This window comes from Tachypleus tridentatus, chromosome 7, assembly GCF_004210375.1.
Source record: "Tachypleus tridentatus isolate NWPU-2018 chromosome 7, ASM421037v1, whole genome shotgun sequence".
Taxonomy (NCBI): domain Eukaryota; kingdom Metazoa; phylum Arthropoda; class Merostomata; order Xiphosura; family Limulidae; genus Tachypleus; species Tachypleus tridentatus.
Window position 1 is genome coordinate 74,402,757 of NC_134831.1, and position 15,988 is coordinate 74,418,744.

Sequence of the window (15,988 nt, forward strand, 5' to 3'; positions counted from 1 at the left end):
AAAATGACCATTTGTTTCAATTAATTTGCAGAAGGGTGTAAAGCGAAACTACAAGAATGTGCACTGCTGTTTTACAAAAACAAAACTGATGAAGAGCAGATTTCGAACAGTTGGTTCCCAGGCTAAAATAATGAATGGTTTATGAAAAATTCGCAAACCGATTATTATTGTATTAAAAATAAGTTCAAATATAAAATAATATTTTTTGTTAATATACTAGTAACAAGTCCACTGCTGCAGATTGTTTTGTTTTTTGCTTCACTTTAAAATGTGTATATAGCCAGGATTTGATGTGGACTCAGCTACTTTAACTTTATATTCCGCTTTTCTGATATAGTAAGTTGATACAGTAAGATGATATTTTTTGCAGCTGATGTTTCCTTAATACTCAATGAAACAATTTATGATCATGTTGATTATGTCGATACTAAGTTTACACCTATGGGTATTTTTGTTTGAAAGGAGAGAGGTCAGAAGAATGTTCCATAGAATTAAAGACACCTTATTAACGAAAGTGTTTGATAACACATTCACTATACTTCAAATCAGAACCCTAATGAAAAATTATAGCAATATTTTAACTGTAAATATCCAAACACATCTGTTTAATAGGAACAACAGTACAGCTGATGAGACATTCTTGTTTATAAAAGTTGGAGTGTTTTGGGTTATAATAAGTGCAAACAAACTTTTATAGGACTTTGTATATAAAGTAAATTGAGTAATTATTCTAACTTGTATGATGAAATAAAACCTGTTACATTTCTTCACGTAACGAGTTTAGTTGAGCTATGATTGGTTTATTATCAATGCAATGTTGAACAACATGCTGACTATCCCCCCCCCCTAGTCTGGTGTACGAAATGAAACCAGCAGCAAAAAACCCACTATCTCTATTGTTACCATACTTATAACAACTGGATTTGGTTTGTTTCGAATTGCGCGCAAAGCTGCACGAGGGCTATCTGCGCTAACCGTCCCTAATTTAGCAGTGTAAGGCTGGAGCGAAGGCGGATAGTCATCACCACCCACCGCCAACTCTTGGGCTACTCTTTTGCCAACGAATAGTGGGATTGACCGTCACTTTATAACGCCCCTACGGGTGAAAGGGCGAGCATGTTTGGTGTGACGAAGATTCGAACCTGCGACCCTCAGATTTACGAGTCGAGTGCCTCAACCACCTGGCCAGGCCGGGCCTTATAACAACTGGAACGCGTTAAAAAGGAAACCTTTGTCAACAGGCACAGTTTACACACACGTTAAAGTTAAATGTATTTTTAACTGCATTGTAAGAACAAAAATTCGTTTTTTATATCAAAGATACACTAATTAAAAGTAGAAAGTATTTCGTTAACCACAAACTTGTATGTACGTCTTGTGAGAAGAAAAGCATTATGAGACCTGTTAAGTAACATATTCCTATTAAACCATGTGCGAGTTTGAAACTTCATACCACTACTGAGAAACATAAAGTACTCTAAGTTTAACACTTTCAAGGTTAAGATAAACAACAAAATGTTAAAACGCGTCTTTCTTCTTCTGTGTATTTAAACATAACCGTGACACTGGTAGAGCTATGTATCTGTAACCATGGCAGTGGGAGTTCACTTCTTATTAATGCTTGTTTTGTTTGTTTTTTTTGGAATTTCGCACAAAGCTACTCGAGGGCTATCTGTGCTAGCCGTCCATAATTTAGCAGTGTAAGACTAGAGGGAAGGCAGCTAGTCATCACCACCCACCGCCAACTCTTGGGCTACTTTTACCAACGAATAGTGGGATTGACCGTCACATTATACACACTGGGAGGGCGAGCATGTATCTGTAACCCGCGATCGGCAGTGGGAGTTCTCTTCTTATTAATGAAATACAAGCAAAGCCAATGGGATCACCAAGCGTCTCTGTACGCCATTTCTGTTTTACTAACGCAGCATTTGCTATTAAATCTGTGGTATATTACCATACTAGAAATCATATTATAAAACTTAATCAAACAGAGCATCACACGCTTAGACAGCGCAGGTCCTATACGATTTTACAAAACGGTTTTTGACGGATATAACCATACATGTTTCTTTCGTTTCGGGACAACAATATGACGATTATATCTATCTATCTATCTATCAAAATTACAAGTTGATAGACCGGAATAGGTAACATTATCATATATTTAACGTTTACGAGATCAGTGCAAGAACTACTAAATGAAAAACAAAAACGGTCAAATTAAGATACCAATAAAAATATTGATTTCAGAAACAACTATTACTTCCGAATAACACTATAATTAATTCATGGTTTTTTTCCCTAGTTATTAAATACACAGTGTAAACAAAAACAAGAAAACTGCGTAAGTTAGAACTAAAAAGGTAATTTATGTAATAAAGGGATACAAATGAAGACTTAAACACAATTATGATTCCCCTTCCCAAAAAACATTTTTAAAAGTTTTTAAAAACTTGTTTTACGGGCAATGACACTATGTAGTAATTACCCATAGAGATAAGACGGGGATAAACCTGTCATGTTTTTATAACATCATAATAAACGACACGTCACTCAAACCTGATTAAGGCAAATACACAAACATTTACGGTTATGCAAAAACATGTAAAAACGTGTTTCCTAATCCTGCCTTTAAGTTGTTTAATTATTAGACTTTAAAACTTAAGACAACGAACTTTAACGACAAATTTATCTTACCGTTAAAAAAAGGAGAACATTAACAATGCCTGTAGTTTAGCAACTCTGTCTTAACCAGGATCTACTCCTGGGGGGATGGGGTATACACCCCCTTCATTTTAGGTGGGGGTATGGGGCATACAATAATCCCCCCTACAGTTTCGTCTATTGAATTGTTTTACTGCATCACATGCCTACAAATTGTGTTTGTTCTTGTGATTCTCGTGTTCTTACCTATCGAATTACATAATTAGGCCTAGATGTAGGCTTTTTCAGTAGCCGAAATGTACATCTTTAATATAGGCGTGCTTCAAAGCTTTTCGATCTAAGCGATAGTTCGAAAGTATCGTGGCAACAAGATTACTCTGTGACTGCATGTTTACAGCTTTCAGGTTTACGTAATCAGAGATTACCAATTTGTAAATTGAACAGTCCACATAAGTGGTTGCAAAAATCATCCCTCCCATCGGGTGTAAAAAATCTACGCCCCTGGTTTTAACCCCTCCCCCACACAAATAGCTCACATCTTACAGCTGCGACTAACTGTGGGAAATGTTAAAAACAACCATCTTGAATAACTAATATATATTGTATAAAATACATATAAAATTATAGAAGACACTTAACACGAGTGCTTAAATTTGCTTTTTTTATGAAAAATTATTTTACGCACACGAACGCATACGGGATATGTTAAACTGAAAATCAATTCAGCATAAAAACAACGATGCTGCTCGTTCGCTTAAGCCTAGCAAGAGAACGAGGGATATTAAAACATGTTTGAAGGTAAACTTACCTTGTAACCAATGGCGATTCTAACAAAATTTCATTCCAACAATACTCATTTTTCTTGCCTTATACTATTGCTAATGGCACTAAACACGAATGAGAGTTAACCACGCGAGCAGTTTTTTTTTTTTTTTTTTTAAATAGGTAAGTGCATTACAGTTCGCTACATGCAGCGTAGTGTAATAAATACACTCGATCGGGAAAAAATTACACTTCACCTATCGGCGTAGCCAATACACAAACCCCAGCTCTAGCTAACTAAAGAGAGAGAATGGTTTTTAATAGCCGAAAGTGGGCAGTGTTGGTGTTTCAGAGTAGCAAGACGTGAACACGAATAGAAGTTCAGATCAATGGATGAAAGATGATTTCGTATTTAAAAAACAAAACAAAACTATAACAAAAATCGAATTGCCATGAGACGGAAATTTATAAGTAAACTTGCGATTAGGTACTAGTTGATTTGTAGGTAGTCAAAACAGTTAACACATTACGCTTTCATTTGAAAATAAACCTGCTAAGCGTACAATGTTATCAAATTGAGTTTAACATAACACTTCCATAAAATAATTACAATGACGAAACGTTCATTACATGTACGTGTTTAAAATTATATACTTAATGACAATTTAACTTTTGTAGAATTTTAGGCTTTACTGTCATTTAGATTTAATCAAAAACAGTAAATCCGATTGTAAAAAAAAAAACACCAACACAATCAACTCTCAAAAAGTTTTGTGCTACAGGTGTGGGTTTTTACCATTATTCACTTGTAGTATCTACAACTTTATTTTATTTTTTATAGTAAGCACAGTGCACTGAACCCACGTGATAATAATCACACACCTGACAAAAATTTCGCGTGAGATGAACGCCGTATCATTTCCAAATATTATAACAAAGTATAAAAAAACAAATAAAAAAACTACTACCAGCACCGAGAAACCAACTAGATCGCTTTAAACTTACACGACTACAACAAAATACGAGGCCTGTTTGCTAATCAACCGATTGTTGTAACGGCGTACAGGAAATGTGGCCGATCAGGTCCACGTGCAAGCTAAGCAATCATGTAACTATCGTAAATTATCAGTGCGTGTCCGATAATCCTTTTGTCACAGTATTTCAGTCATATGCAAATTCCTAGTACAAACGAATAGGCTTCTCACTGTTTAATCACAGAGATACGCAATGGACTATCTGTGCTGTGCCCACCACGAGTATTGACTCTCGGTTTTTAGCATTACAAGCCTACAGACTTTCCGCTGAGCCACTTGTGGGATCTAATGAAGCATTTTTAGAAATAAAGTTTGAATTTACTTTTGGGCAACCTGGTTTTTTTCCTACACCTAGGAATATTTTTTTATATAATTATATATAATCTAACTTTGACGATTTGAGTTGTAATTTTTATTTGGGAGAGGGATTTTCAATAAGATATGCCACCAGATTACTTTTCCTGTTATAAACAAAGAGAACAAGAGCGCAATGTACAAGAAAATTTTGCATCGATACATACGGACACTGAAAACGGTTATGAAATGAATCTTAATTACACACACCTACGTAACTTAGCAACATCAAACATGACTATTGATTACATACACACCTACGTAACTTAGCAACATCACGCATGACTATTGATTACATACACACCTACGTAACTTAGCAACATCAAACATGACTATTGATTACATACACACCTACGTAACTTAGCAACATCAAACATGACTATTGATTACACACACCTACGTAACTTAGCAACATCAAACATGACTATTGATTACACACACCTACGTAACTTAGCAACATCACGCATGACTATTGATTACATACACACCTACGTAACTTAGCAACATCAAACATGACTATTGATTACACACACCTACGTAACTTAGCAACATCAAACATGACTATTTATTACATACACACCTACGTAACTTAGCAACATCACACATGACTATTGATTACATACACACCTACGTAACTTAGCAACATCAAACATGACTATTTATTACATACACACCTACGTAACTTAGCAACATCAAACATGACTATTGATTACATACACACCTACGTAACTTAGCAACATCACACATGACTATTGATTACATACACACCTACGTAACTTAGCAACATCAAACATGACTATTGATTACACACACCTACGTAACTTAGCAACATCAAACTTGATTACAAAAACTTACTTAACTTGTTGGACCCTAACGACAAAAAATTTGTATATAATGTATCCATTTGAAATTTTAAGAGGAGAGAGGGGGGGCAAATGGTGTTCTACTGCTCCAGGCCCCATTTAACCTAAATTCACCTCTCTCCAGCAACGTGAAATTTGACTACAAAACCCACTTGGAGAACACTACAATACGGAATTTACTAGTAATATTCTAACTGAATATTACTAATTTCTGAATATAGAAAAAAGTGACATATGCTTCATAATTTAGAAACCAAGTATTTCTCATACACATTTTTTTACAGAAGTTATATAACCAATGATATATAGTAATTTTAACGTAAGTCTCCCCCCCAAAAAAAATTACGTAATACTCACCACACAAAATTTAGAACGAACATTTCGTTTAGTAGTTGTTGAAGTCAGCTGATGATTAGCAGGAAGTTCTGTGTTGACGAGTGGATAGTGGCTCAACGATAGCTACCTACGTCTGTAATAATAACGAATATATATATATTTCTATCTTCGGATGCTTAAGGTATTGCTGACGGTTTTCTCCACCGATTGGTCTGGTTCGATATGGTAATATTCAATATTAGAACAGTTAGACTAGTCACACATATTTCTTGTTCATACTTTTTCAGCCTGGAAGACGTGCAAAATATAAGTATTCATAAGAGCTGGCCAAAAGGTTGAATACAATATCATAATACGTGAAAAACGTTGAGTCACGCTGTTTCTTTTCTTGCTATCACATCAAGCTTGTACTAAAAGAAAAGTTTAAGCAGCCTATGACGTCATTTACACAAAACAGCGAGAGCGCCAACAATCACGTGGCTACGCACGATCAGGTGCTGCGAGCTTGCCAACTGTGTAACGAGGCTGTTTGGACGAGTCTAAGATAAACAGTCACTAAGGGAAGTTGGTGATTACCACTTATACGGTACGAAGTCTCATTTGAGTTTATCGTGATACCATATCCCTGCAAATCATAAATAGTTGTGAAATCACACTTTGGTTCATAAGTGTACTATTCTTAGACAGTAACTTTAATCATATGCGCAGGAATTGTATATATATGTATATATAGTTGAAAGTCGAAGCTATTTGTGAGATACGTCGGATTTATTTCTTAACAGTTCGGAAACATATTTCTATACAATTTATTCTTACTTGAGATAAACAGGGAGTTCAGGTGGTGTTAGTATATATCTCTAAATTACACTAGGGTGTTATGCTTTAACAAATAATGACACAACTGTAACGTACTTTGTATTTAGTCTCCTTTAGGGAGCACTTTTGTAGTTTAAATTTTCCGTTTGATCTATTTTTTTAAACACCAAATCAGTTTATGATGAAATGTGTTTTTCATGCATCAGGAAATCGCTCCGAACAACTATTTGTAATAACAAAATATACACTACCATTTCCCCAAGACGCACTTTCCTTCGGGGGCGTTTCAAACAAGTTTTTCTTTCCTAATTTTCATGAAACATTAATAACGAAGCTCGGTATGGCCAAGTGGTTAAGACACTCGATTCGTAATCTTCGTCGTGGGTTCGAATCCTCGTTGCACCAAACATGCTCACCCTTTCAGCGGTAGGGGGGGGGCGTTAGAATGTTCAGTCAACCACACTATTTGTTGGTAAAAGAGTAGCTCAAAAGTTAGCAGTGGGTAGTGATGACTACCTGCCTTCCCCTAGTCTTACGCTGCTAAATTAGGGACGGCTAGCGCAGATAGCCCTCGAGTAGTTTTGTGCAAAATTCAAAATAAACCATTGATAACATATAAAGAACAGTGCGAAATTCGGATGAAACAGGTTACAAATGCAGAATTAAACAGTAAGTAGTTTACCAAGATATTAATTATAATCTTGGAACCTGGCCAGCAGCCAATGACACAAAACGCGAATATCTGATGGAACTTCATTGCCGTATTAGATTTCTCTGTAGTATAGATTTAAGCTGTTTTTCGCACAATTTATTTTATTAGACAAAATTTTTGGGACTTGTTTAGCTCAAATATTTGGGACGCAATTACGAGACTTTTGTAGAGCACCTAAGAACGAAACCGTAAAAAAAGGTAATGTAACAATGTCAGGCTAAGGTAGCAAGACTTGTTTAAGAAGACATTCCACGAAAACTGCTCAATGGGTCAAACAAATCTTGTTATACAACTGGTGTGACTGGCGCTATCTGAAGCTTGATTTCTTTTCTTACTTTGCTCACAGAGACCTGGATCATTTGATTACGTATTAAATTTTATAGCAACGATTGAAACATTACTACTTTTACAAGTTCAAACTTAACAAGTTTATTTTTTCTTTCTTTAACTGCTTGTTTGTTTTTAAATTTCGCGCAAAGCAACACGAGGGCTATCTGCGCTAGCCGTTTCTAATTTAGCGGTGTAAGACTAGAGAGAAGGCAGCTAGTGATTACCTCCCACCGCCAACTCTTGGGATACTCTTTTACCAATAAATAGTGGAATTGACCTAATATAATAACTCTCCTACGGCTAAAAGGACAAGCATATTTGGTGTAACGGGGATTCGAACCCTCGACCCTCAGATTATCTAACCATGTTAGGCACAGTTAAAGCAGAAAAAAATATATACATATATAATATTTTGAATCACGAAATATTCCTGCTTTAGTGAAACAACTGATTACGCTATTCAATACGAAATTCAGTGTTTATATATAACATGGCACACACACACACACACACACACACACACACACACACACACACACACAAACACTTTTGGTTTGTTTTGAATTTCGCGCGAAGCTACTCAAGGGCTATCTGCGCTAGCCGTCCCTAATATAGCAGTGTAAGACAAGAGGGAAGGCAGCTAGTCATCACCACCTACCGCCAACTCTTGAGCTACTCTTTCACCAATGAATAGGGGAATGACCGTCACATTATAACGCCCCACGTCTGAAAGGGGGAGCATGCTTGGTGCGACAAGGATTCTAACCCGCGACTTTCAGATTACGAGTCGCACGCCTTAACACGCTTGGCCATGCCGGGCGAACACTTTTGGAATAAATTCTACAATCCGTTTTGTTAAGAAGATCATTATTCTTGCCCTTCACGTTGGCTCCACTGCCATACTCTCGGGGCAGTTCTAACAACAATATTGCTCAGAATAACTTCGGTCATACCGTCACTACTTTTGTTATAAGCAACAAATATTAAAAGAAATGCTTGTTGATGTGGACTCTATCTTCTTTAATCAGAGATGACTCATTACCTGTAACAAACTAAATTATCAGTTATCTTTCTGTGTAACTTGTTACATAAGAACCTGAATATTTTTTGAATAGCAACTGAAGTCGGTCATTCAGGAGTTCTTTCCCTCTCAGATGTTCTTTCATCATTGTATCAAAAATGGCATTAACACTAGAACAATCTTTGTAGTGAACATTAAAGGAAATCAAAACGTCTATCCGCTTTTTCCATGAGCCTTTGGAGTACAGCTTACCAATAGCATATATCTTTTGTTTAACCTGGCGCAGAGTTTCTGTTATTTTCGGGCAAGATTTTAATTCTGTTCATTGTTAAAATACTCCAAAATTATCTTCTGACTTTTCAATCTGACTTGATAAAGACAACAATTATTGTAGTTCTTTCTTCCATTTGATGACAATGAAAAGCTATTAGTTCAAAAAATCTTTCAGGAAAAAAAACAAAACCTCAAATTATACGAGACCGAATACTGCACTTACTTTCTTTTAGTTGTTCTTATAACTTGAGCACTTCTTTCTTTTGCTGTCTTTGAGAAATTCAAGTGTCTGCAACTGTACCAGACCCATTTGAGCCAACGATTTTTTTACTTTTCAGTTGGTTTTTTTAGTTGGATCATCGAAATTTAATGCTCGTGTATCTTACCTTTATCTTTGCTATCTTTAAATGTGATTTTATTATGAGAAGCTGTACTTCTTGAATATCTGAGACAATGAAGTAGGATATTGTAAAATTGGTTCATTCAATAGTTTTAGTAGCTTGTTTGTTTTGGTGCAAAACTACACGAGAGCTATCCACACTAACTGTCCGTAATTTTAAAGTGACAGACCGAGTGGGGGTATTTGGTCATGATATCCACCACTAACTTTTGGGTTAATCTTGCTACACCGAATTGAGCGATTTGGCCACTGCTCTTATAATACGTTCGTGAGAATGAATTGCGGAACAAAAATTTGGGTTATCATGTGACACGAACCACAGAACCTCTGGGCTTAGCCTTAAGAGCAAATTCACGTGACTTACGATATATGTTTACTGCTATATACATTTATACAAAAACATCACGCCTTAAATGAAGCTACATACCTATATTATAAACACATTGACAATATCTTATAACCAATATTCGTAATTGTGGCCATACATCTGTCACTATGACATCATCTGTGATCACGAACGTCACTCCTTTTGGTCACCTTGAAATAATGTAGCAAACAGAGGAAACCTTCAATGGGAATGAACACTCCCACTTTAGCTCACATAACTTAAACCATAACTCGTGTTTTAAACTGCAGCGTACGCTAATATATAGAAAGAATGATGCTGAGCGAAATGGACGAGGAACAACATTATAACATGTTCAGTGTTACAGCCAACTATCAACATTCCTAATCATCTTATGTACCACACAACATGTGTTATATGGATTAAGATCATTTAATAATTAGCACTACTCTAAAAATACTCAAACAAAATCCACTGAATAAATAATTTTTTCCGTAGGGAGTTGCTGAAATCCAAACCACTTTTGCGCAGTTTAACCTGTTCCAAATGTAGGGGTGCCACTCAAATTCCCTGATTTTATCCTTCTTACGGCTTCCCCGCTGGTAAGTCTACGGATTTACAACGTTAAAATCAGGGGTTCGATTCTCCTCGGTGGACTAGGAAAATATCCCAATGTGGCTTTGGTATAAGAAAAAAACACACACACATTCTTAGTGTAGAAATGTTTAATCAAACTGCACGAAACTTATTACCACTTACCAAATAGTATCTAGTTTCTGCTTAAAAAATCATTTGATTTAGTACTTCAATGATTTCAGGTTGTGAAATTTGTAAAATGTTGTGAGACATTTAAAAAAACCCCATAAAAAAATAGTTCATCTCATTTTACATTTTTTTATTGTTCTTGAGAAAGTTCTACTCATGCATACAGTCAGTTTCAACACAAACGATATTCATTTACATGTTTCATTTGATAGTTCAGTTGGCGGTTCAAGGACAAGTAATTAGAATTTTGCTAACACCATTCTTGGTCTAGATCAAATTATATCTAATAAACAATACGTTATTTTATTGTTTATGGTATTTATATATAATATTGTTAACAATAATATTCAATAAATAATGATTTGAATAAATGGAACATTTTGCCACTGCTTACAATACTCACTAAGCCTAACTAAGCTTAGTTGGTGTCTTGTCATGGAAAATCCCCGTAGCTTTCTAACAGTTATAACTTCACAAGAAAATATTATCTAAAATAAAAAAAAAATTATAAAACATTTTCAGATCAGTGATTTGTTCCTCAGTTTTATAAACTTTCCATAAGTTCTTTGTTAAACTCTTAAACCTACAAGAGCGATTTCCAAGTAGCCAACTCTTCGAAACAATGTACAAAATATTGTCCAAACCAGTTTACCTACTGTACATTGACATAGATATGTTAGAATATCTTCTGTCTGATCTTTTTATTCTAACTGTTTTAAAAGCTAAGCTTCGGTAGTAATTGTTGAGACCACGTGCGTTGGCATAATAAAAATGTCGTAATAAAGGGCAATACCAAGAAAATGAACAACAAAACAAAGACGATCGGGGGAAAAAATATGACACGAGTCGTTACAGTTTTAATGAATAATAGTTATGCAGCAAACACGAATCTACATTCTGGGATAATTGAAAAAAAATTCTAAAAGATAATTTATAATATATAAAGATAATATATCTCAGAACGGCTGTTGTGGTAAAAATGTTAATACCCATAACAGATACATTTTTATTTCAAGTGGGTTTCTCGTCATCAAGAATTTACAAATCTGTTGTTTACAGGGGATCCTCGGAGCTGCACACTCATAAAAATTGGCAGTGTTTATTTTACTTTTGAATTAAACTAACCTGATGTTTATTCTGAAATATTTCTGAGTTCAAAATCATTCAAAAAGAATCAGAATCGTTAGTCAATTAAAGTTCGAAAGATGCTCTTTAGTCTAGATAAAGATATAAGGTTAAAAACTCATTTTTTATACTGTGCATCTCCTATGTCTGGTATAGAATTAACATATTCTCATGACTAAGTGCAACATAAAATTGGACATACACATATGTTGTTATATGTTAATTCTTGTCTTTACTATTATACAGGAATGATACAAGTGCCATCCCTACTATCTTCTTTGTATTGTTTTTAAAGGTTTGATATTAGCCATCCATGCATTTACTTCATTTTTTTTGAAACGTTTCTTCTTTACTTGGACAACGATTGCACAGGACATAATTTTGGAATAGCTCTGGTGACAAACATACCTTACAAAAACTTAATGTTACTCTGCTCTCCTTGCGCTGGACAAAAACCGATTTGAGCATGAACTGAACGTTACTTAACTGAACACACGAACTGTATTACTTGAAGACTGGGATCAAACTATACGAACATGAACAATACTCCAGACTGTTCATGATGTTAGAAAAACGTGTAGGTTCAAGGAGTCTTCACAGAAAATGATAAAAATCCTATAACCCGAGCGCCATAGAAATGTGGGCTTTTCGAACAGATCAACAGGTACTACGAATTGACTACTTTGTATCACCAGGTAAATGTGAGGACAACAACTTAGAAAGCCACTATGTTCCGAAAACTGAACGAAAACACATAGCTTAATACCAGCAATAGCTTGAAATATCATATTTAAGTTACCAGTTTAAAACATCCAAACGCAAGGCCAACAAAAGTGTTAAAAATGCCAAAATTGTGAGATTACAAAAGAAAAGATGACATTAAACATAACATACACTATATCATTATAGTTATCAAATGTATAACAATAAGAAAGAACCATACAGTTATGTTATGGTCAAAGTGACGATACTTTTAAAAGTATCAAAAACTTTACAGTAATATACATAGTTATTGTTTTACACAAGCCTAAATGACAAAACTGTGATATCTCAAACTGCTTTGATTACGTGCACTAACCTTCGCCAGATCTACAAGTCCCATTAACACAATCAGAATGCGCTACTTTTCGTCAGGCTTGATGACGTGCACTAACCTTCGCCAGATCTACAAGTCCCATTAACACATAATCAGAATGCGCTACTTTTCGTCAGGCTTGATGACGTGCACTAACCTTCGCCAGATCTACAAGTCCCATTAACACATAATCAGAATGCGCTACTTTTCGTCAGGCTTGATGACGTGCACTAACCTTCGCCAGATCTACAAGTCCCATTAACACATAATCAGAATGCGCTACTTTTCGTCAGGCTTAACATTCGTACCGTTTTACATGAAGTTATTTGTCCTAAAATATTTAACATTAAGTTAAACTATGTCTTTCCCACTTAGTGATATCTCGTTTAGAGATAATTTAATACAAATGTAGAAGGTTAAAGAACACATATTAATTAAACTTGGATATTCCACAGGCACACAATGTATTATTTGTTTGGAACATAAAGATCCCTTAGAAACTAGCTATAATACTTAGAGGCTATCGCCTGATTCTTGTGTGTAGTCGACGGTGCCCTTTACACATTGTACTTCTGTTAAAGTCTAGAGTTCAAAAGCAAGGGTCACATGAAATCATGAAAGTGTACGACTGTGTTAAGTAACATACGATTATCGTCGGGTTCTTTTAGGGTCAAATGTCGCCCAGAAAAGATTAACATGTAACAGTAATGATGAAGGACCAATTTTATATTCGCTCGCTGGGTGTCAATTATTTTGAATGTTGCATTATTTACGGGCTACGATAAATTTGCATTCCTACTTATGAGAAGCCCTGGAGATTGTTATGGTCGATGATAAATTATTATATTTGCGATAAATATCTCTACGAAAATAAGGAATTCACTCCAATTCTGTTCGTAAAAGGAGATAATTTTTTCGTTTTCTCCAGTTTCCAAGAGCAGCAACTTCATAATTTTTCAGCAAACTCTCTAGTTTAAATCACTGTGGCAATATCTATGCTCTCAAGCTTGAAGACTTCAGTTACCTTAAACATTTGAAAAAAATTATTTTAAAAGTACCTGTTAAGACTAGTTGGTTACATTCACTTAGTTGGACGTTATCAAAATGTACAAGAACTACATCTCAATTATATATGTGCCTGTAGAGAGAGATACCTCTGTCTCACAAAATACACTTTCATTAGCAGAACGATATTCGGGATAATTAAGAAGGACAATGGATCTGTGTTTCTTTGAGCTTACGTCTTTAACCATCAGAGATTCACCAGTGGATGTCAGCTCAGAGGTAGGCGTGTCCACTATACTAACTCTAAGAATGAGATATTTAAACATGAAACTAAACTAACCCTAATTATAAACAAACAAACAAAAGGGACCAATAATTAGTAGGATTTGCCACATATCTGCAACAGTTAATTATCAGTGTTAATGCCATAAAAGTACCCTGAGACTGCTCATGTTAGATATTATTCAAATTTGAAAAAAACACAAAAACACCTTATTAGTGCTTCAAACTTATTGAAAAATGGAAAGAAAAACAACAGCCAAAGTTCTCAAAAACTTTAAAGTATGTTAGTAGAAACGTAAGAATCGAATCAGAAAACATAAATTGCTTTCTTTGTTTGGTCGATAGATTGTTTTGTCTGTTATTGAACCTAGAGCTGCACAATGAGCTATCTGTGATCTGCCCAACACGTGTATCGAAATCCGGTTTTTAGCATTATAAGTCAACAGATTTACGGCTGTGCTTCTAGGTTCCCATAACTTAGTAAAACAGATACAACCGAGATCTCGTCTTTTAATTCACACAACTGTATCTCGTATTTTCATGATGTGAGATGGCGAAGCATAACTGTAACTAACTACTCTTCTCATAAGACATTAGCATTAGGCCTAATATATATATTTAACATTACTTGTTCAATTCCTTAAAATTTTGCAAGAAGAATGTAAGAATTATGAATAACTAGTTAACTTTATTTTTTTTTAACTTTGGGGAAGTATTTTTCTGGTTAAAGAAAAAACGTAGCTTAATCAAACTTGGATTTGACTTTGAATGCATATAATTAATATATAAAATCCCATAATGCTATATATTCAGAACCCGTGCGCCACCTATGTCACTGTTGAGCAGTCCCATAATTAATTATATGCTTTTTAGTAAATTCTTCTTGCCACCCACAAACACAATTTATGTACAACCATTTATTATGGTGTTAATCAACAAACTAATTTCTTTATTTGATTGTTTCTTATAAAATTTGCATCAAAACATTATTATGTTACCAAACAATATAACGTTTTATTGATCGCTCTTTGTGAACGTTTAGCCATCTTGAAAATCCAACACTCATCATAAACGAAACGCGCTAACTAAGCATTTAAAATCAGCTCATTGTGAGCCGGAAGTGAACATGTTTGAAGTGGTCGTGATCACCACAATTGGTTCAACTACTTGTCAAGCTTTCTTTGATTATAATTTCTTGTGTATCGCTGTCAGTTATATTATGCCTGACGATCTTTGCGTTTTTGACTGTTTTTCTCGTATATTTACGAATAAACGTTCACAAATTTATTTCTTCACATTTCTGTGATCTCCAGAAAGGCGAATATTTAATAAATGCTGTTGAAAGAGATAACTGGGCTCCAAATGAATGGATAAATATTTGAAGAAAACCACTTCGTACCAAATACATATAATATATTAGTACCACTATAATGGCCTAGGCCCAATATCTATTTTGTCACAATTCTCATAAGACTAAGTTATGAAAACTCAAAGTTGTTAATAGTTCATACCAAAATGTTGGGTGAAAAGAAATTTTTTTTTTTTTTTTTATTATTTTTAAATTGTCAATACATTACTAATTGTCAATATATTACTAATTTGAACCTAGACCTTCGTGTCCAGTGTCAACCTGCACCAGATAAGCGACATCTGATGTTGAACTCGCGAAGACAAAGTATGAATTTAACATTAAACACCACTGAGGTGTCTATAGTGTGTCAAGAACTAAGATATTTGTTCTGTGTGGAATATTTGGAAGTTAAAATAACTATAAATTAGCATAGTCGAGCAACAAAATAAAGTTTTATTACTATTAACAGTA

At 34.8% G+C, this 15,988-nt stretch overlaps 1 protein-coding gene across 2 annotated transcripts in view; it reads right to left on the minus strand.

Moving 5' to 3' along the window:
* The window catches only part of LOC143255983 (MOB kinase activator 2-like), a 131,297-nt gene that overhangs the window by 66,614 nt on the left and 48,695 nt on the right, over positions 1-15,988 (minus strand). Inside the window, exon 1 of one of the 2 annotated variants that reach the window (XM_076512493.1) lies at positions 6,038-6,457. The exons of the other annotated variant lie outside the window; for it this stretch is intronic. Within the exon in view, the coding sequence (XP_076368608.1) occupies positions 6,038-6,060 (23 nt within the window). The 5' untranslated portion in view covers positions 6,061-6,457. Of the gene's footprint in view, positions 1-6,037; positions 6,458-15,988 lie in introns of those variants that run through there. 2 annotated transcript variants of the gene reach the window in all.